General features: G+C 45.0%; 1 protein-coding gene across 2 annotated transcripts in view; it reads left to right on the top strand.

The window, feature by feature from the left end:
• LOC138566947 (zinc finger protein 91-like) overlaps positions 1-9930 on the top strand; it is a 1189804-nt gene extending 1179874 nt beyond the window's left edge. For both annotated transcript variants that reach the window (XM_069644717.1, XM_069644718.1), the window contains one exon: positions 2294-9930. In XM_069644717.1, coding sequence (XP_069500818.1) covers positions 2294-6018 — 3725 coding nt within the window. In that variant the 3' untranslated portion in view covers positions 6019-9930. The remainder of the gene's footprint in view (positions 1-2293) is intronic.
• Positions 9931-21239: the final 11309 nt, after the last annotated feature.

Here is a 21239-nt window from a genome sequence, read left to right on the forward strand (position 1 = left end):
CTGTGTTCCTACCCCACCTTTATGCAAAAGGTACTGTCAGAATTCCACCTCAACAAAACTTTGGTGTTACCTGGCTTCTTTCGTTAGACATTGCTAGTGCATTGAAATTCTACATGTCACATACAAAGGATTTTCAGAAGATTTATCAGTTATTCGTCAACTTTGGACCTGTAAATCGGGGAAAGGCCTTGTTGAAGGCTTTCATCTCCAGGTGGCCCTCTAGCTGCACCATGCACTGTCATCGACTGGCTAGCAGGCTGCTGCCAGGCCGTCCGAGTGCCCATTCCACCAGAGCCATCGCAGCAACAATGGCGTTTCTCTCTGGTGTGCCCCTGCTTGACATTTGCAGGGCTGCTATGTGGAGGTCCATGCACACCTTCACGGGGTTCTACTGCATTAACAAGGATTCCAGGGAGGAGTCGCGAGTCAGCCAAGCGGTGCTACGCAACCTATTTGTTTGAGTTGAGTCTGTTACAGAGGCGAGTGTTCATTGCTTCTGTTGAGCCTTGCCACCTCCCGTGGTTGTGTATATGTACTGCTATGTAATCGTTATTCATGAGCATGTGAATCCATACCAGACCCCATGCTGGAGAAGGTTTGTTACTTACCTGCAACTATTGTTCTCCAGTATGGGTCTGGCATGAATTCACATGCAAACCCTCCCTCCTTCCGCTCTGTGGCTCTTCTTGGTTCATACTGCCACTTTATGTGCTTACCAAATCTGAAGATGGCCACCAGGGGTGGCGCTTAGGGAGGGGACTGTCATTGGATGGGGGCAGTATGACCCAGATGACAGTGATTGGTTTAGAGGAGAAATACAGTTTTAAAGTGAAACTGTTTTTCTTTTACCGAGGATTCCCAGCCTGACGACGAATATTCATGAGCATGTGAATTCATGCCAGACCCAGGTTCAAGAACAATACTTACAGGTAAGTAACATAAACTTCTCTGCATCACCTTTTTTGTTTTACTTGCGGCCTACATGCCATAACTTTGGATTTTGATTACTTAATAAAGGAAATGAAATGGAAGGGAAGTTTTGGCATTCTAGCTTGGGACTAGATGAGAATACTTTGTTCCCCCGTATTCGGCTAGAGTTCGGTTTGTTATCTTTAAGCACAACCATCAAAATTTGGAGGGGCAAGTGTTTTTTCTAAATGGTTTTTCACAAGTGAAGTTGATATTCGATACTTGGTTAAAATGGCTATGCTCCAATAAAATAAATCTTGCCTTTTTTTAAATAAAAAAAACATTGAATTGTGTTATAACATTGTGGACTGAATATGATAAGGAGGCTAATTTAGAAGGGAACATCAACAATTTTAAGACGAAAGCCAAAAGATGGGACTGGATTCACTAATGTCTTGCAATAGAAGGGGAGGCTTTGTTAAGGGAATATTTGTTCCATCCCATGCTCTATGGCACGAACCACAAATACATTGTGCACTTTCCATACTGATAACAGCAACAAATATTTTTAAAATTTCAATTTAAACAGGTCTAAACCTTTAGGTCATGGGCCCTAAAAGGGGCATTATGAAATCTAAGAGGGACCGCCGCTGTTATAACAATAGAAATTAGTTTGAGGCCATTAAACATCTGATTATATATTGTAATGTTTTAGCTGAGGACTGGCTTCAACAATAAATGTGTACATAACCGTCATACCGTAAGTTTGAAAAATATTTTAGTCTTGTATGAATGCTCATCAAATAAGCTTAACCTTTGCACTTACTCATGTTTGGCTCAGTATGCAAAAGAGGCTAACTATAAAGACTTGGGGGTGTTCAGGTCCTTCAAGTTAAGTTACACATTTTTACACAAATCTGAGTTGTTTTATTGAGTGATGTGTAATGTATTAATGAATTTCCATTATTGTTCATTTAATGTCTTATGAAGTATTGTTCTTAATAAATGTGCATATAGTGTACACAGGTTAATTGTACCCATATTACACATTCATTATTTTAAAAAGATAGTTTCTTTACTTTTTTTGGAGATCTTTGGCTCCTTTACTGGCTAGCCAGACAGGGTTGAGTTGATGCTACTTTGTAGTGGGTTGCTCAGTTCACCTTATTTGAATGCACGTACAGGGCACAGTCCATAGTCTCCAACATTCTGTCCCTTTTGGGCTATTTCAAGTTCTCCGGATCATGTCTTTGCAAGGAGGCTATTTCAGGAGCTGATGCATCTGCAAATACAATGTCCAACAGCAAATGTTTTTACTGTAGGTAAAGTATCCCGTTTCACAAACATGGGCAACATATAACTGTGTTTTTCTTTTGCTTCTAAGGTACTGTGTCAACAAATAGAAGAAACCAAGGTCTCACTTCTGGGAAATTTGTTGCAAAGGCAGCTGTTGTGGAGTCTTTAACACAGAAGAGCCAACTCTACATGCTTCATAGTGCTGAGACAGGCACCAGAAATGCAAGGCCGATTAGGTCAGATGGCAATGGAGAAAGCCTTTTAAAAATTAAAGAAAGGGAGAGGGCCACCCATTACAAAATGGATTTCAGTAGACCAACACCATCCATCCTCAATCGGGGAAAGCTTGCAATGAGAGGACTGTATGGTTACAACGAACGTGGGAGTTACACTTTTAAGCAGAATGCTGACCGAAGCTTAATGCCTTATGCATGTACAAAATGCAAGCAGGGTTTCATTCACATGGCGGATCTGATTCGGCATGAGAGAACTCACATGGGAGAGAAACCTCGTGCAAGTCTGGAAAATAACCAAACCCCTTTGCACATTAAATCTTCCATCATGCAGAAGGAACTCGACCAATTGAAGAGAGAATATAAATGTACAAAATGTGACACATATTTTTCCTCAGATAAAGCACTTGACCTACACCGGATAGTACATACACAAAACACCCCATACAAGTGCACACAGTGTGAAAAGTACTTTTCCACTGACAAAGCACTCACACTCCACAGGCGTGTGCACACAGAAAATACAACCTTCAAGTGTACGGAATGTGACAAAGGCTTCTCAACTGACAAAGCACTGTCACTGCACAGGATGGTACACATGAAAAACACAGCCTTTAAGTGTACAGAATGTGAAAAGTGCTTTTCCTCTGATAAGGCACTCACTCTGCACAGGAGGATACACACTGAAAATACAGCATTCAAGTGTACTCAGTGTGAGAAATGCTTTTCCACTGATGCTTCCCTCGCACTGCACAAGAAGATGCACACCAAAACTGCAACACATAAGTGTACAGAATGCGATAGACACTTTTCTTCTGATAAAGCCCTCACCCTGCACAGGCGAGTACATACAGAACATACAAGCAGTAAGTGTACAGAGTGTGGGAAATGTTTTTCTTCATCTAGAGCTCTTGCAATTCACAAGACTATGCATACAAGAAACAAATCACATAAGTGTACTGAATGTGGAAAATGTTTCTCTAATAGGAAATCACTCTCACTACATGGGAGAATACATGCTGGGGAGACACATTTTAAATGCACAGAGTGTAATCAGAGCTTTGCCTTCCTCAAATCTCTAATTGTGCATAAGGGGAAACATAAACTGACCCGGGCCTACAAATGTACAGATTGTGATCAGAGCTTCACTTATGGAAAGTCTTTCATCATGCACAAAAAGAAGCATGGTTTGGAGAGGCCTTTCAAGTGTACAGAATGTGAGAAGTGCTTCTTTACCAAGAAAGCCCTGACCGTGCATCAGGCATCACACACAGTACAGAGTACCTACCCGTGTACAGTCTGTGAAAAGTGCTTCGGCAGTCGCAAGGCCCTGGTGCTGCACAGCAGAATGCACAATGGAGCAACGCCATACAAGTGTCAAGAATGTAACCAAAGCTTCCCAAACCTTAAGTCTCTCATTGTCCATAAGGGGAAACACAAACTGGCACGAGCATACAAATGCACAGAGTGTGACCAGAGCTTCACGTATGGCAAGTCTTTTGTCATGCACAAAAAGAAACATGCCTTGGAACGACAATATAAATGTACGGAGTGTGACAAGTGCTTTCTGACCAACAAAGCACTTTGCCTGCACCAAATGGTGCACACAGGGGAGACTGCACATAGGTGTGCTGAATGTAAGAAGTTCTTCTGCAACAACAAAGCACTGGCCTTGCACAAGAGGATACATACAGGTGAGACCCCATTTAAATGCACAGAGTGCAACCAGAGCTTTTCCTATCTTAAATCATTGATTGTCCACAAGGGGAAACATAAATTGAAAAGAGTTTATAAGTGTACAGAATGCGACCAGAGCTTCACCTATGGTAAATCATTTATCATGCATAAGCAGAAGCACACATTGGCAAAACCGTACAAGTGTGTAGAGTGTGACAAATGCTTTTATACAAGCAAAGCTCTTACCCTACACAAGATGTTCCATGCTGGGAACACTGCACATCGGTGCACAGAATGCGAGAAGTGCTTCTGCAACACTAAAGCCCTCACACTTCATATGAGGGTGCACACTGGAGACACTCCACATAAGTGCACACAGTGCGGGAAGTGCTTCAGCAATAAAAAGGCACTTGTAGTGCATGAAAAAATTCATGCTGTGGCAACGTCATATAAGTGGAATGAGAGTAAGAAGCGCTTTATGAACAGTAAAGAGCTCACCCTGCATGAGGAAGCAAGTCAGATGCCACATAAATGTACTGAGTGTATGGAAACCTTTCCTGAAAATGGCGATCTCATTAAGCACATGGCGACACATAATGATGCCAAACCACTCGAAGGTGGTTCTAATGGGGAAAGCTCAAGACCAAAGACTGGAGATCTCCCTGTGGCAGATTATGAGGAGAAGATGTTTCCATGTGGCCAGTGTGACAAAAGCTTTCATCGACAAGCCCACCTTACCTTGCACCGCAAAGCACATATCAAGGGCCAAGTTTTCAAGTGTGATGACTGTGGAAAATGTTTTCCTCGGCTGGCACATCTCAATTTACACCGCAGGAAACACATAGAGAAAAAGCCAGATTTAGAGGTCCTAGTCCCTGTGAATCACTCATATCAGTGTGACATATGTGCGAAAAGCTTTCCACGCCAAGCTCATCTCACTCTGCATCGCCGTATGCACACTGATGAGAAGCATTTCAAGTGTGAGCAATGTGACAAGCGCTTCTCCCGGCAGTTCCACCTAAGCTTGCATAGCCGGAAGCACCAGTTGCAGAACCCTTTCAAATGTGGTTCATGTGACAAAATATTTCAGTGGAAAATCCATCTGGCCATGCACCAGAGGACACATGCAGATGAAAAGGTCTTCAAGTGTGCACAGTGTGAGAAGACATTCCATCGGAAAATCCATCTCACACTTCACCAGAGGACCCATGTTATCCATAATCCCTTCAAGTGTGGTGAGTGCGACAAGAGCTTCCACCACCATGCTCAGCTCATTGTACACCAGAAGAAGCACCGAGACAAGCCGTTCAAATGCGGTCAGTGCGACAAGAGCTTTAATATGAAGGTCAATCTGGCTGTGCATGTGAGGGTCCACACTGGGGAGATGCCGTTCACTTGTTCAGTGTGCTCCAAAGTCTTCCGACAGGATACCTGCCTGGCTCTGCATATGAAAACACATACTGATGAGAAACAATACACGTGCAAAGAGTGTGGTAAACACTTCCACCTGCGCCCCTCCCTGATTGCACACGAGCGGACTCACACAGGAGAGAAGCCGTTTGAATGTGAGGAGTGTGACAAGCGCTTCTACCAGCAGGCACACCTGACCTCACACCTGAGGACGCACACAGGAGAGAAGCCCTACCAGTGTGGGGAGTGTGGGACACGTTTTCACCAGCAGGCGCATCTCACTGCACACCTGCGGATTCACACTGGAGAGAAACCATATAGATGCAGTCTATGCGGGAAGACCTTCCGCCTCAACAATTATCTGACTGTGCACATGAGAACACACACCGGAGAGAAGCCGTATAAGTGCAATCAGTGTGAAAAAAGCTATAGTCAGGTGACATCTCGAAATCACCACCAGAGGAAACATACAGATGGGACCCTTACAGAGTGATACAAACAGAATAATAATCCTTTAGTCGACTTGAAAACAGAGTTGAGGGATCGAAAAAGTTAGCCTTCAAAGATTATGTCCAGGGACTTGCCACTTCTGCATAACCTGATTAGTCAAACAGCTTCCAGGGCACAGTTAGTTTGCCCTTAGCAATCCTTGAAGACCAGAAATAAAGCTCCCTACTTTGTAGCGGTAGAATGAGAAAAGGAGACAACATATATATGTTTGAGTTGAACTAAGAGTGCTGCCCCCCACACAAGCTTTAGATATCTCTCCCACAATATAAGCAGAAATTCAACATTTCAAATATTTATGCAGGAGAAAGCCTCTAGGACTATAGCAAAACACTTCTATTTGAGGTGCCTACAGCTCACCAGAGACCTCCTGCACAAATACATAGAAAGAAATATACTGTCAGGCTTTAAACAGAGAAGTTGAATCTGAATATTAGTCTGACACCAAAACGTCCAACCCTTTCCTAAGCAAAGGGTACCATTCCATTGGGTGGTTGCATGTAAAAACATAACCAGTTCTCTGAAAACACTGTATTCGAAGATAATGGTAATCACAGACCAATGGCTTTTTCCATGACACAAGAAAAGTTAGTGTTTGACTTACCCAGACTCATCTTCTTATACATTCCATTGGGTAAGAATGATTTGCTCTGATTATTGTAATAACTACTACCATATCTCCAAAGTCTCTAAATTGCTAACATACTCCTGTCGTTGCCATAGAAGAAGCATAAATAAATAATTGATTTAGTTTTAGTTGATCAAAATATCCCGTTTACTTGTCTTGGGTCCACCAGCATCTCCAGTACCCAGTATATGTGGTGTATTCCAAGTTGAAGGAGCTTTGTGCTATGGTCAATGGAAAATGCTTAAAAAGGTGACTGAACTACGACCATGCAAGCATTCTTTGCTTGCACAGAAGTACTGAGAGGCCACTCGATACCAATATTTCACCTACGTTCAAGTTACAAGCAGCAGCCATTCCCCTTGTTCTCCATCACAGTGAAGCAACTGATACTCTTGAGGTCCAAAGACAATTGCTAATTTAGACACGATCACTGCACTCTCACGAACAGGACTGCGACAAACAGCTGAACTGTTGCTTTCAGTAGCGGTCATGAGGATAAGGTCTAAAATCTTGTGGCAATCCAGCAACAATGTAATTTAGCAAAAGGAGGTTGATGAGTAAGTCAGGTCACTAATAGGCCACTATGATTATGTGCTAATTTATCCCTATGTGTATTGTGCCGTATTCCATTAGGCATGGTGATAATTGTAATGGAGCCATGGCACGACCAACGACAACTGGACAAAGGCTTTGCTGCTAGACCATACAGGATGATAGTTTACAGGCCATCAATTCCCTTTGCGAGGATCACCCCAATTTGCTTATTTTCTGCTTCTACTGGAACTGCAAATGGCAAGTCTGCAGTATACCGTAAGGAAGATAAGACCTGTCGGGAGCAGAGAGGAGATCATGGAGATGCAATAGGGGAGAAACACAATTCGGAGACTAAAGATACGAATGGAAGAGACACGTGGGATGCAGAAAATGCAGCCGCAGTTGTGCTGTTGAAAATACCAAATGGAGAAAGAAGTATTATCTTGAGAGTTTTATACAGGTTTTTTAATTCATGTAAATGAAAATGTATTTGCTAAAGCATTAATGTTCATTTTGTGCTGCAAATAGAAAACTGTATTAGAGTAGCTTAGGGCAGATTGATTGTACCAATAGTTGGGAGTGAGCACCATCCTCAAAGTTGCCCATATATGCTTTATTTTGTTTTGCTTAAGAGAAATGGGTAGTAGGAAAGAAACATTCCTTGCGATCATCTGTCTAGTGTAACTTTTCTGCAGCCCTTTGAGAGGCATGCACTCTAGGGTCAGGGCATGTGTGTAATGTGTATAAAGGTACATTTCCACCTAGAGGGGCCCACTCTTCCAATTAAGCTAAAATACATTGATGAATATTAAGAATATTTTACCAATGCCCTTCATTATCTCATAAAGCCTTGAGCACACTGCCTTTAGATTGTACCCTGCTTTTGATCCTCAACTTGGAATTACTTATGCTATCATTGTGCTTTTCTCAGTGAATATTTGCATACCCACACTTGCTTGTGGCTGGTTACTTGGATGAAAAACATTGCTGAATATTTGGAAGACAACATTGATAATGATGGGAAATGTCTGTTTTACACAGCACTGTTTTTCAAATGCATTTCTTCCCCAGCATAAGCATTGACACATGTTTGGTATTAAAAAACGGTTGAACAACAGATATGTAACATGTATTTGCATGTGAGGAAAATGTTTGTTCTCTCGATCTAGTTTTAGAGAGCATTCGAAGAAATCTGTTGAATCAGGAACTGTAACATACTGCAATCACTACGTATACCTGGGGAGGCATGTATTAAAAAGATACTGTATCCGTTGCTGCTTTTAGGGCTTGTAAAATAGATCTACTTTACCTGCTTCTTTAATTGTTTGAAGGATGCAATGGAATGTCCTAAAATTGGTTTGTTGTCCAGCATTGAACAGTGTGTGGGTGTCTTGTGACTTAAACATTTAACTGAAGCTCCATTAAAATAATGGTAATTGCATGTCCTTTCACCCTCGACAAGGTTCTTGAGCCAAGCGTGTTCTCTCGCTGCTTCTGCAACATTTTTGTTAAACACTCTTTTGGCATTTTAATGTTTTTAATGTCCATTTTATTTGAAAAGCAAAATGAAGACATCATTTTAAGAAGAAACAACATGTATATGCCTTCATACTCCTCAGATATCTGCCGTTGTCGTGTAAGTCGGTGCTCATTACCTAGCATAAATGCATGCTTCAGAGATAGAAATTAAATCGGCAACATCTGAAAAATGCCTACATTATTTTAGAGTAACACAGCTATTTTGGGTATTCCATAGTAAGGCAGTTCTAAGGTAGGTCATTGGAGTGCTGTCTTGATGGGTCCAGTTGATGTTGAGTTGGTTTAGGATATTTTTGTTCCAGAATGACACATATAATTGTTACCTGGAATCAGCAACTTAAAATAGTAACCTTCAAGGGCGTGAGAAAACCACTAATTCAATTTAAGTTTGTAAAGAGGTCTGATCTTATGCTGGCACTGTGCCATTCCTGCTCTATTTTAGGGCTATCGCAAACCAGCCTTCCTTGTTGTTGCTTGCTCAAGTGACATCCAGCCACTAATTCAATTTAAGTTTGTAAAGAGGTCTGATCTTAAAATGGCACTGTGCCATTCCTGCTCTATTTTAGGGCTATCGCAAACCAGCCTTCCTTGTTGTTGCTTGCTCAAGTGACATCCAGTTATTTATCAGACACTTATGGAGCAAGTGTATATTCCCAGGAAATCTATTTGTATTCATATTTTAATTCGGAGCTCTTGATTTTCTGTCAAATTTAACCATGTTCGACTTTTGCATCATATTTGCAAGTTTATGCAGGAAATCTAATGTGCGACAAGCAGGCTGCTGGCAACAACATGTATGGCAAGTTTTTTCAAAGTAGAGGAGCGACTTCTTTGGGTGATGTACAGGCAAGGCGGCATGAGAGTGTGGGACATTACAGTGCGTGCTCTAGTAAATCGTTAGGGGCAGAACAGCTTTGGCAGGTATGGGCACAGACATATAATGGCCATGTCAAGCTGGGGCTGAGAAAAAGGAAGGCATTCTAAAAAGCGTTATGAGACCTGGGATAAAACACATTTTTGGCACGGAACCTAAAAGACTTCATTCCACCTATAGAAGTAGAATGTGTAAAATAGTGCATCATTTTTGATCTTCTGATACCAACTATAATCCATTTCTAAATACATTTTACTGTACGTTATTTAGTGTGAAAACCCACCATGGACCTTGGTATAGAATAAAAATAATGTTAAAATTGATTTCCTATATTGTGATTGGTCTTAATTATTCTATAGTTTATCTTTCATGACGTCGGTCTAAAAACGTGGGTTTGTACGTACGTGTTTGATTATAAGCATTCTGATCAGAAAATATTTGATAATTGGTGCTGTTTTTTTTATATTTAGAACAGAATTTGTGAGTAACTTGAATCAAAGATTTGAATCTGACTTGGTCATCTACACCTGGTCTGTCAAATACTTGGATGACATAAGTACCTGTTGCATGGCTTTAACAGCTAGTTGATACAGGTTGTACCTGTATCAGTCACATGTTATATGAGTGCACCTAATACTTGACTTTTGGAGACGAGTAGTGGAAGTTGTCTCCTCAGATCTGGAGATTATAAGGGACAAACCCATGAGCCTGGTGCGACCACCTTACCCTCCAGGTCCCCCTCCAACACCAACAGGAGAAAGTGAGACTATTAGCCCTTACTAATGTGAGGAGGATAATATTGAGACCCTAGAAAGATAACCCAACCAAGTTCAAAGAGTGGACTGAGGTTGCAGTGTACGAGCATATTATCCTTAGAGGTACAACTGCCAAATAGACAATCCGGCCTATCTGGGGAAAAGGCTCCTGAATGTGTTCTTGTTTGACGGTGGTCTCACTCTCCCCTTTGCCTATCTGCAACACATTTAATTTGCCAATGTGAAATGGTTGCGGTTTGCTACAGCTGAAAATGATTATTCAATTTAAAATTGCCTGTTATTTTGTGCACTGTAAAAAGCGTTTTATAAATTCTCAAAAAGACATGCAAGGTTATGAAGCTCAGGTTTCAGACTTGAGACACGGGCAACTCTGTTTAATATGCAGTGGACAAAACTCACCTCTTTGAAAGGGCAGTGGATGAAGCGCTTAAAAAAGCTAAAATAAGAGAGCCTTGAAGGTCTTTATCAAATAAAAAGACTTTTCTAGTGCAGGGGATCCTCGGAAAATCACTGGACTCTTCGTCCCCACCAGTGTTCCCAGACACTGTCTCAAAGTTCTTATTCTGCAGGTACCAGGTGGTTGTGAGGAATTACCATCTGGCAGGGGTGTAGAAGCCCTGGCTTTATTGATTTTTAGTCATTAATAAAAAATGATGCAGGTAATTGCATCTCAGAAAGAGTGATCCGATATCCAGATCACCCTTTCATAATCTCCATACCAAAAGCATAGCAGACAACTGTGCCAGGCTGCATTAATCTTCTCATCTGCAGCTCCTGCTCTCCATTGACAGAGACGATTCAGAGGTCACATGAGCCCTGTTTGAAAGCTCTGGAAAGTCATTGCAGCGCAGAGACTGCATTTAAGATATGCACATCACATAATTATGAGAGTTATTAACCTGGTGGCAGTTGTATAAATATAAGCCATACCTGAAGTTAGGGTTTGGTGACTAGTATTTCTCAAAATTATGTAAGCCACTTCTGATTTATATCATACATGTGTCGGCACTAGGAGCTCAGCTCAACTGTGAAAGGGGTATGTGTATTCTGTTCAGAAATCCTGGCCCTGCAGGGCAAGAGACTGAATGCCTGTGTCTCTCCTTTGATCCTTTGCGAGGTCGGGTAACCACTCTCTACAGTGAGACAGCGCCCCAACAGGGGTTGTCTTGGGAAACCAGCATCAAAGCAAATATCCTATACAAAAGGACTAGCCTACCGGAGGACCTTGATACTGTTCACAAGGGAAGGGGTGAGGTTAGTATAGACGGAGGGAGCTCATCATGCTAGAGAGAAAAGTTTCACCATCTTGTTTTTCTCTGTTCCACTTTGCATCCTGCCTCCTCGACCTCCTTTAGTACAAAGCACTTTGGTTATGATGTTAGAAGACAAAGACCACCTGTCACAAGGCCAGGAATTGGATCCTTAAAAAGAGGCTTGCTTTTGTCTAATCACCTATGGTCCTTTGTCTATAAAAGAGGGGGTCTCTGTCATGATTCCTGCCCCTCATGTCCCCAGCCCTCCAAGATGTCTGGCTGGAGCCAGGCCACGATCACCTACATGGCCCTCAAGGGCCTCTCCATCCCTCCAAAGACCCACTCGGAGTCAGACTTGGTGCTTGTGGCACCACACTCACTCACTCCCGTAGGATAACATTGGGGATTGGACTTGTAGTGCATTGATGGGGACAAGATGGATGCCCCCACATATTTCGGTTCCCAGAACTGCATGTGCAGTCTAGTGTTTTGGGTCTGGTTCAGCCCAGAGACACCTGGGATACCCAGAGACTATTTAAGCCACGCCCAGGCTGAGAAACATGCTTTGTGTTTTCTGCACCTGCAGCGTGACACTCACTGTGTTCGGATCGGTCTCCAGTAGGCCTGCATATTTCTTCTGCGCTCAGCTCCTGCAAGAACACCGTTAGGAACAGCCTTACCTTGCAGCGCTTCTTCCCATCATTCATCGCTTCTTCTGTTGTGCGGGCATCTTCGGCCGTGTCATTCCCATCCCGGCACGCCGCTTCCTAAGGAAAAGGGAAAAGAACAGAAAAAAGGCATTAGTAAGCATTCAGCAAATCTTTGCTTATTTTTAAGGACTGTACGAGCTTCAAACGCTTACCTGAATCCCAGCCGCTCTGGGGGAACTCTGTCTCTGGAACTTCTCATCCATCTGCAAGAGGGAAAAGACACTCCAGGTTAGCGTGGAAACATCTAGAGGCGCCGCATACCGCGCGTACTCACTGCATTTCTTCTTCATAACCGGCATCCACGCTGAAAACGCTGCGGCACCTAAAAGACACAGAAAAAGAACTCAGTTCAATACAAATACGAAAGGGTCGCATCGCGCTCTCACTCACCTTCTGCGCTACTCATCTCAGCAGCACGTCGCCATCCCCGGACGCCGGCCATCATCTAAGGAAGGAAGGGAATGAAGTTAGAGAACTGTTCAAAAGACTCATTATACTGACCTGTCAGACTCTTGCCAGTGAAGTAACTAAGCGGCAACGAGCCTGCATCAATCAACGCGCCCCTGCGCTGAAAGCAGGATGAAGAGCACACTTTCCGAGAAAACAAGGTGAGCTGTGGATCAAAGGGAAGGGTTGGACCCCGGGGAAGAAGGGGTTCAAGCACACAGAAACAATAGGGAGTTAAACTCTACCAATCCTGTGTTTCAGGCCCAGTCTCCAGTCAAGTAGACTCCAGGGAAGGGTTCAAGGTTGCAAGAGGTCAGAACAGGCTGAGTGACGTCCCCGTGGATACCAGGTGAGCGTTACAGAACACAGAGCCTCACATCAAAATCCACCTGGGCATCATGGAAACGTCAGAAACTGACCAGTTAGCCCACATGTTGGGGCAGCTACGTTCCGAAGTACATGCAGCCAGACAGGAGACCAACACCCTGAGGAGAGAGCTGATAGTAGCCAAAGAATGCACTGATGATTTAAGCCGGCAACTTCTCCAGTCACAAGCAGGGCATGCACCATTGCCGGGAAGCGTGCCCTCGATGCCAGCACCATCAGCCAATCCCGTTCAGATAACCCTTCCTGGGGCAGTTCCCTTGGCCCGCCTGAACGATTTACAGGGGATCCCAAGAGGTTTGCAACGTTTATGAACCAGTGCCGCCTGCACTTCCTTTGTAGACCAGGGGCCTTTCCGAATGACCAATCACGGGTTGTTTTTTTTGCTATCCTACCTGAGTGGTAGCGCCGCGGACTGGTCTGTACCCTTTGTGGCCCAAGACGATCCTTTGCTGCATGACTTCAGGGGCTTTCAGCAGGAGATGGAAAAGCTGTTCGCCCGTCGTACTCATGGGCAGGCATTAGACAACAAACTTCTGTCCCTACGCCAAGGGAATCAAGACCTATTAACATACATAGCCACGTTCAATAGACTCGTAGTTGAAGCAGAATGGCCAGTGGAGAAGAGAACCACGTTATTTCATCAGGGGTTGCAGGGGGAGCTCAAGGATGTTCTCGCACAAGTAGTGAACCCCCCGAAAGACTGCTCAGAATTCATTGACCTTGTTGTTCAACTGGATCATAGGTTGCAGGACCGAAGAGCAGATTGAACCAGACCGGACCCTCGCCCTATGTATGTGCGTTCAAAGGACAATATTGTCCCCACAACGGAAGGTTCAGGAGAACCAATGCAAATCAAGGGGGGGGTCAGAACCCCTTGACTAAAGCAGAGAGGGATAAAAGGAGACAGCAGCAGTTATGTCTGTACTGTGGAAGGTCAGGTCATTTCCTTAGAGTGCCCTGTGAAGCCACCGAGGAGGACGGTAGGGGCCACGGACAAGGAAGATGCCATCAAAGAATCTGAAAACTCCCCAGCCGGCTAGTGTAGCGGTCCACTTGTCGAGCGAAGAAAGTGAACTACAGACCTCCCATTTTGCACTATCTGTGGTATTGATCAATCACCAACAACCATCCCGGATGCACGCAGTAAGAGCGTACATTGACAGTGGAGCCGTTGGGAATTACATCGACCAGGATCTTGCGGCAAAGATGGGTCTTCCGTTACGCCCTAAATCAACCACCGACACTGTTACCACTGTCGACGGCACGGAAATAGCTTCTCGTCCAGTATCCCAATTTACTGCAGCTTTAACCCTTCTGTGCCAGGATGGACACCAAGAATCTATCCTTTTCGACCTCATTAAGGCACCACAGTTCCGGTTGATTTTGGGAAAGCCATGGTTGGTAGCTCACAATCCTCGATTCGATTGGCGAGCAAAAGAATTGGCCTTTCCCGAGACTTGCGCCCACACGTTATCGCCAAGAGAAACAACCAATAAACACCAGAACCTCCACGCTTGCGACTGTGGCAATCGGCACCCTACCAAGTGAATACCAGGACTTTCAAGATGTCTTTCAGAAAGAACAGGCTAATGCCCTGCCACTGCATAGACCATACAATTGCCAACTCAACCTGATACCCGGCGCACAAATCCCTTGTGGGCGAATTTACGCGCTCACGGAACCAGAAAACTAGCACCTAAAGGCCTGTCTTGACCAATACCTGGCCAACTGGTTCATCCGTCCCTCGAAGTCTCCAGCAGCCAGTCCTCTATTCTTCGTACCAAAAAAGGAGGGGGACTTGAGAACGTGCATAGACTATCGTGCACTGAACCAGATTACTGTAAAAAAATGCTACCCCCTGCCACTGATCCCTGAATTGCTTGATCAAGTCAAAGATGCCCAAATCTACACAAAACTAGACCTGAGGGGGCATATCACCTTGTTCGCGTAAAACAGGGGGACGAATGTAAAACCGCTTTTCGCACCAAATACGGCTTGTACGAATATCAAGTAATGCCATTTGGCCTTTACAACGCGCCTGCAGCATTTCAATACTTAATGAACGATGTCCTAAGGGAATTGATGTCTGTGCTCTAGTGTACATCGACGATGATCTAGTATATTCCGCATCAAAGCAGAACCACGTTAAACACGTCCGATCCGTATTGGAGAAACTCTGTCAACACCAGTTCTACGCCAAGCTCGAAAAGTGCTCCTTCCACATCTCCGAGGTGGAATTCCTGGGCTTTATTCTCAGCCCGAATGGAATCCGAATGGATGCACACAAGGTAGATGCTATCCTGAACTGGCCATCCCCAAATTCACTCAAGGGGGTTCAAAGTATGCTGGGTTTTGCAAACTTCTACCGCCGGTTCATCCCAGGATTTTCGCAAATTGTGCATCCCATCACGTCATTGCTAAGGAAAAGCAACAAACCGTTCCAGTGGACAACAGAAGCCGAGGAAGCTTTCCAGGAACTCAAAGCAAGATTCACATCTGCCCCAATCTTACGCCACCCTCGCCCTGATCGGCCATACCTGGTGGAAACGGACGCCTCAACCATGGCTATGGAAGCCATCCTCTCACAAAAGGACCCCGAAACGGGCCAGTTACACCCTGTTGCCTTCTGGTCGCGTAAATTCACACCCCCTGAACTCAATTACGCTATCACAGACAAATAACTCCTGGCCATTAAGTCAGCCTTTAAGGCATGGCGGCACTACCTCTTGGGCGCCAGACACACAATCACCATAATAACTGACCACCGGAACCTCCATTACCTAAAAATGGCAAAGGCCCAATCCTCATGACAACTAAGTTGGGCTCTTTTTTTTCTGAATAGGACTATGTGATTACATTTCGACCAGGGGTGAAAAACGGGAAGGCCGATGCCCTTTCCCATATGGGGGTGGAAGAGCAAGGGTATCAGACCCCTGACCCAATAGCAATCATCCCGAGTGACAAGCTCCTATGAATCACAGCAACCATAACTCGGAATGAATTACATGAAGAAATCCAAAACCTAATGAGTCCGGAGCAATTACAAGCGTGGAGTGCACAAGGAGAACATTACATGATAAAAGATTAGTTGCCCTACTTCAGGAATCGTTTATTCCTACCAAACCAAGAACTATGAGAACAAGCCATGTCCGGTTATCATGATTCCTTGATCGAGGGCTACCCCAGAATCGCTGAAACCCTAGCCAACGTGGCGTAAAGACATTATCCAATTCATCCTAACTTGTGGAGTGTGTGCTCAAAACAAGTCATCCAAGCAGAAACCGGCTGGGCTATTGCAACCATTGGAAATCCCACCAGCACCCTGGCACACGTTGTCCCTCGATTTTATTACAGACTTACCACCCAGTCAAGGGTTTAACACTATTCTTGTGGTCGTGGACCTATTTTCAAAAATGGCACATTTCATTCCTCTTAAGGGGCTCCCAAATGTTTCCACTCTGGCAAAGGTATTTTTTGAAGGCATCGTACGGCTCCATGGGTTTCCTTCAGTTTTAGTCTCAGACCGAGGTACTCAATTCGTATCTAACTTCTGGAGAAAATGCTGCTCTATGGCCCAGATCGACATCCGGCTATCCACCAGTCACCATCCCCAAACGGATGGTCAAACTGAGAGGACAAATCAGACGCTCGAGCAGTATCTGCGTTGCTTGTTGCACAAAGCTGAAGGAAGCTGGTTCGACCTATTATGGATAGCTGAATATGCTTATAATAATTCCCTGCACACCAGCACTGGGCAGACACCCTTTTATACCATGTATGGCAGGCACCCACGTACTTCTGAGTTAGACGTTCCTACAACCCTGGAAATGCCAGCAGTCAAAACCTTGCACACGACCATTTCTCAAACCTTTAAAGGGGCAGCTGAACACCTACTTCAAGCTAAGAATCGCCAAAAGAAGTTTGCTGATCAACACCGAGCAAAGGCCCCCAACTACCAGTGGGAGACAAAGTCTGGCTGGCGTGTAAACACGTGTCCATTAAAGGAACCCAAACTTTCCGTCCAAGATACCTGGGTCCATTCACCGTCCCCTCCGTGATAAATCCTGTGGCGGTCACACTAGCTTTGCCGTCAAACATGCAGATTCATCCTGTGTTCCACGTGTCTCTCCTTAAACCTGTTCAACCTGGGACCCAGGTAGCAACGCCACTGCAGCCAGTAGTAGTCGCCAGGGAGCCAGAATTCGAAGTCAAGGACATCCTGGATTCAAAGTACGTCAGATCCAAATTATGCTACTTAGTAGACTGGAAGGGGTATGGTCCACAAGACAGGACATGGGAGCCTTGTGAGTACATCCATGCACCTCGCTTGCTTAGACGATTTCATCAAAATCATCCAAACAAACCAGGACCAGACAGAAGAGCCACCTTGAGAGGGGCCTTGGTGGTGGGTTTGGGGGGGCGGGGAGGGAGTGCTGTCATGATTCCTGCCCCTCATGTCCCCAGCTCTCCAAGATGTCAGACAGGAGCCAGGCCACGATCACCTACATAGCCCTCAAGGGCCTCTCCATCCCTCCAAAGACCCACTTGGAGTCAGACTTGGCGCTTGTGGCACCAGGCTCACTCACTCCCATAGGATAACATTGGGGATTCGACTTGTAGTGCATTGATGGGGACAAGATGGATGCCCCCACATATTTCGGTTCCCAGAACTGCATGTGCGTTCTAGTCTTTTGGGTGTGGTTCAGCCCAGAGACACCTGGGATACCCAGAGACTATTTAAGCCACGCCCAGGCTGAGAAACATGCTTTGTGTTTTCTGCAGCGTGACACTCACCGTGTTCGTATCGGTCTCCAGTAGGCCTGCATCTTTCTTCTGTGCTCAGCTCCTGCAAGAACACCGTTAGGAACAGCCTTACCTTGCGGTGCTTCTGCCCATCATTCATCGCTTCTTCTGTTCTGCGGGCATCTTCGGTGGTGTCATTCCATCCCGGCACGCCGCTTCCTAAGGAAAAGGGAAAATAACAGAAAAAAGGCATTAGTAAGCATTCAGCAAATCTTCGCTTATTTTTAAAAACTGTACAAGCTTCAAGCGCTTACGTAAATCCCAGCTGTTCTGGGGGAACTCTGTCTCTGGAACTTCTGACCCATCTGCAAGAGGGAAAAGACACTCGAGGTTAGCGTGGAAACATCTGGAGGCGCTGCATACCACGCTTACTCACTGCATTTCTTCTTCATAACCGGCATCCACGCTGAAAATGTTGCAGCACCTAAAAGAGACAGAAAAATAACTCAGTTCAATACAAATACGAAAGGGTCGCATCGTGCATTGCGCTCTCACTCACCTTCAGCGCTACTCATCTCAGCAGCACGTCGCCACCCCCGGACGCCAGCCATCGTCTAAGGAAGGAAAGGAACGAAGTTAGAGAACTGTTCAAAAGACTCATTATACTTACCTGTCAGACTCTTGCCAGTGAAGTAACTAGGCAGCAACGAGCCCGCATCAATCAACGTGCCCCTGCGCTGAAAGCAGGACGGAGAGCACACTTTCCAAGAAAACAAGGTTAGCTGTGGATCAAAGGGAAGGGTTGGACCCTGGGGAAGAAGGGGTTCAAGCACACAGAGACAATAGGGAGTTCAACTCTACCAATCCTGTGTTTCAGGCCCAGTCTCCAGTCGACTATAATACAGGGAAGGGTTCGACGTAAGAGGTAAGAACAGGCTGAGTGACGTCCCCGTGGATACCAGGTGAGCGTTAGTCTCCCACTCCTACTGGGATTAATGTCTGGACTTCAAGAAGAATTTGTTGTACCTTGCTGGGAGAGCAGTCCTTTGCAAAGTCGTACTGTTAAGTGAAGGCAGGTGATCCAAAGCAGAGGCAAGCTCTGCTCCCTAACCATCCCAAGGGCACATTAGGGTGACTTGCTACTGGAGCAAGACCTGCCCCTTTGCCAGCCACACCAATATCCAGGACCTCATTGGAGGTGAAGGACCCCTGCAGGTGTTTGGCAGCCTCCCCCTGTTGGGGAGAATGAGAACAAAGGACCTAGCCTGCATTTTGGACTGTTTAAACACATTCAAACCAACTAAACCTGTAATGCTGTCTTTGGCACTTCTTCAAACTCTTCGGACAGCTGTTGCTGGATCCTCAAACCAGTTTGCTGCACCACCGCACCAGCTGAGCACATCGTTGCCTCAGCTCAAACTGTTAGCTTGCCGCTGTGGAAGAATTCAAACCGCCAATAATTAAGGTTATGTGAGAGGGCCCCAGTTCCCATGGTCAATTTGTTACGACCCTGGAGACTGGATAACCCCATTTGCTCCCTTTTTCACTTTTTATGAACTTTGTGATATTTGATTGCCTGTCACCCCTGTTCCTTACCCAAAGTGCTGCATCATTCTATCTTTGCATATTCTGTGTTCTTTCAGCAGGGGTGGGTTTTTGTTGTGTTTTCCTATTTAGTTGTTGTATATGGTGTGTTTAAAGTATATATTTTTTTAAAGACACTTGATTGACTATTCCTTTATTTTGGTCTGTTGTACTTTGTGGTTTGGTTTGCTACTGTTTCACATTCACACCATTAAGAGCATAGCCCGCCCTTGCCCCACGTTACCAAAAAAGGTGAAGTGGGTCTATCTCTTGACTGTGCCTGTTTCACATATATGATTTTGATCACTCTTGTTTTGTAGAAGTTTGAGGGCTGAATAGGCAGTTTAGTCACCACTCATCCCTTTACTCCTGCGGGCCAAAGTCATTTCATCACAAAAGTTTACCGGTCCGAACGCCAACAAGTAGTTACCTCAGGAGTTCAACGTTCATATAGACAAGGCAGAGGACGTGGAAGAGGCCAAACGCCTACAGGCGCATCCTCTTGCACAAAGCAATGACTTCACGGTACAGGTTCCCTCCCACGTCACCCTAGTAGGGGGCCGATTTAACATCATAATTCCACACATGAGAGGGAATATGATCAGACAAATTGGTGCTGTCCACAGTCAGAAGGATAGTGAGTCAAGCTCAGAGACTGTCTGAGCTTCCTCCAAAATGCAGAAGACTACCACCAGCTACTACTGCAAGATGAAATTCAATCCTTGCTCCAAAAGGGAGCCATCGATAACGTGCATCCAGACCAGGTAAACAAAGGAATGTATTCTCTATTTCCTGGTACCAAGAAAGACAAAACAAAAGGACCAGTTCTAGTGTTAAGGCTGCAAACAATTATGTCAAACCACAAATGTTCAGGATGGCCACCCTCCAGGAGGTGATTCAAATTCTAAAAAAGGAAGATTGCATGGAAACATTGGATATGAAGGAAGCATACCTTTTATTTCTAATGGATTCCATCCACAGATTTCTCATCTATGATATGATATTCTGTCCACAGCGCAGGGGGTGCAGCAGAGCTCTGTGTCGGCTCTACCTGACGCCTTTACGGGCCATGCGCCAGACATGATGTTGGGGCCAGTATATATTCAGGCGCTGTGTATCGTAAACTCGGTTCCTTTTTTCACGCACTCTGTTCACTTCAGGAACATGCTCTTTCATTTTCTAAATTATTTCTTTATCATCCTACTCCAACCAACAAAGGCTTCAACTGTTGAACCTTGCGTGAATTGCAGCTGACCGATGTCTGTATAAGATCATCCGCACAGGATTTATCTCTATTGCTTGGGTGAGGATCACCGCACCCAGGACAGCTGGTCATGCCAGTCCATGCACCTGAAGGCCCTTCGGGAAAGGACGGCTAAGATCTTCACCTACGTCCACAAGAATAAGTGTGAAGTCACAATTTCCCATTTGAGGTTAAGCAGCGCAAAAAGTCGATCCGAGGAGAGATCGTCTCTGCGCAAGGAAACAAAGAGAAGAAGCATCACAAGAAATCTTGCTCCCCGAGCAGACGTTCACAGCAGCAATTCTCTGGTTCGTTTAAGAAGAGGAGTAACTGCTCCAGGAAATCTCAAGAGAAGACGGCTTGGGTACCTTTTCCAACCCAATCCTTCACCCGAGAAGAATGGGCGAATTATCGCCTCTAGATGCTTCACACCTTTGCCATGACCGCTTCGGCCTTGAAGCTGATGGTTCCGGCGGCTGCGCCGATGGC

The sequence above is a fragment of the Ambystoma mexicanum genome, chromosome 2p, assembly GCF_040938575.1.
Source record: "Ambystoma mexicanum isolate Mex_15411 chromosome 2p, UKY_AmexF1_1, whole genome shotgun sequence".
In the NCBI taxonomy this organism is placed as follows: domain Eukaryota; kingdom Metazoa; phylum Chordata; class Amphibia; order Caudata; family Ambystomatidae; genus Ambystoma; species Ambystoma mexicanum.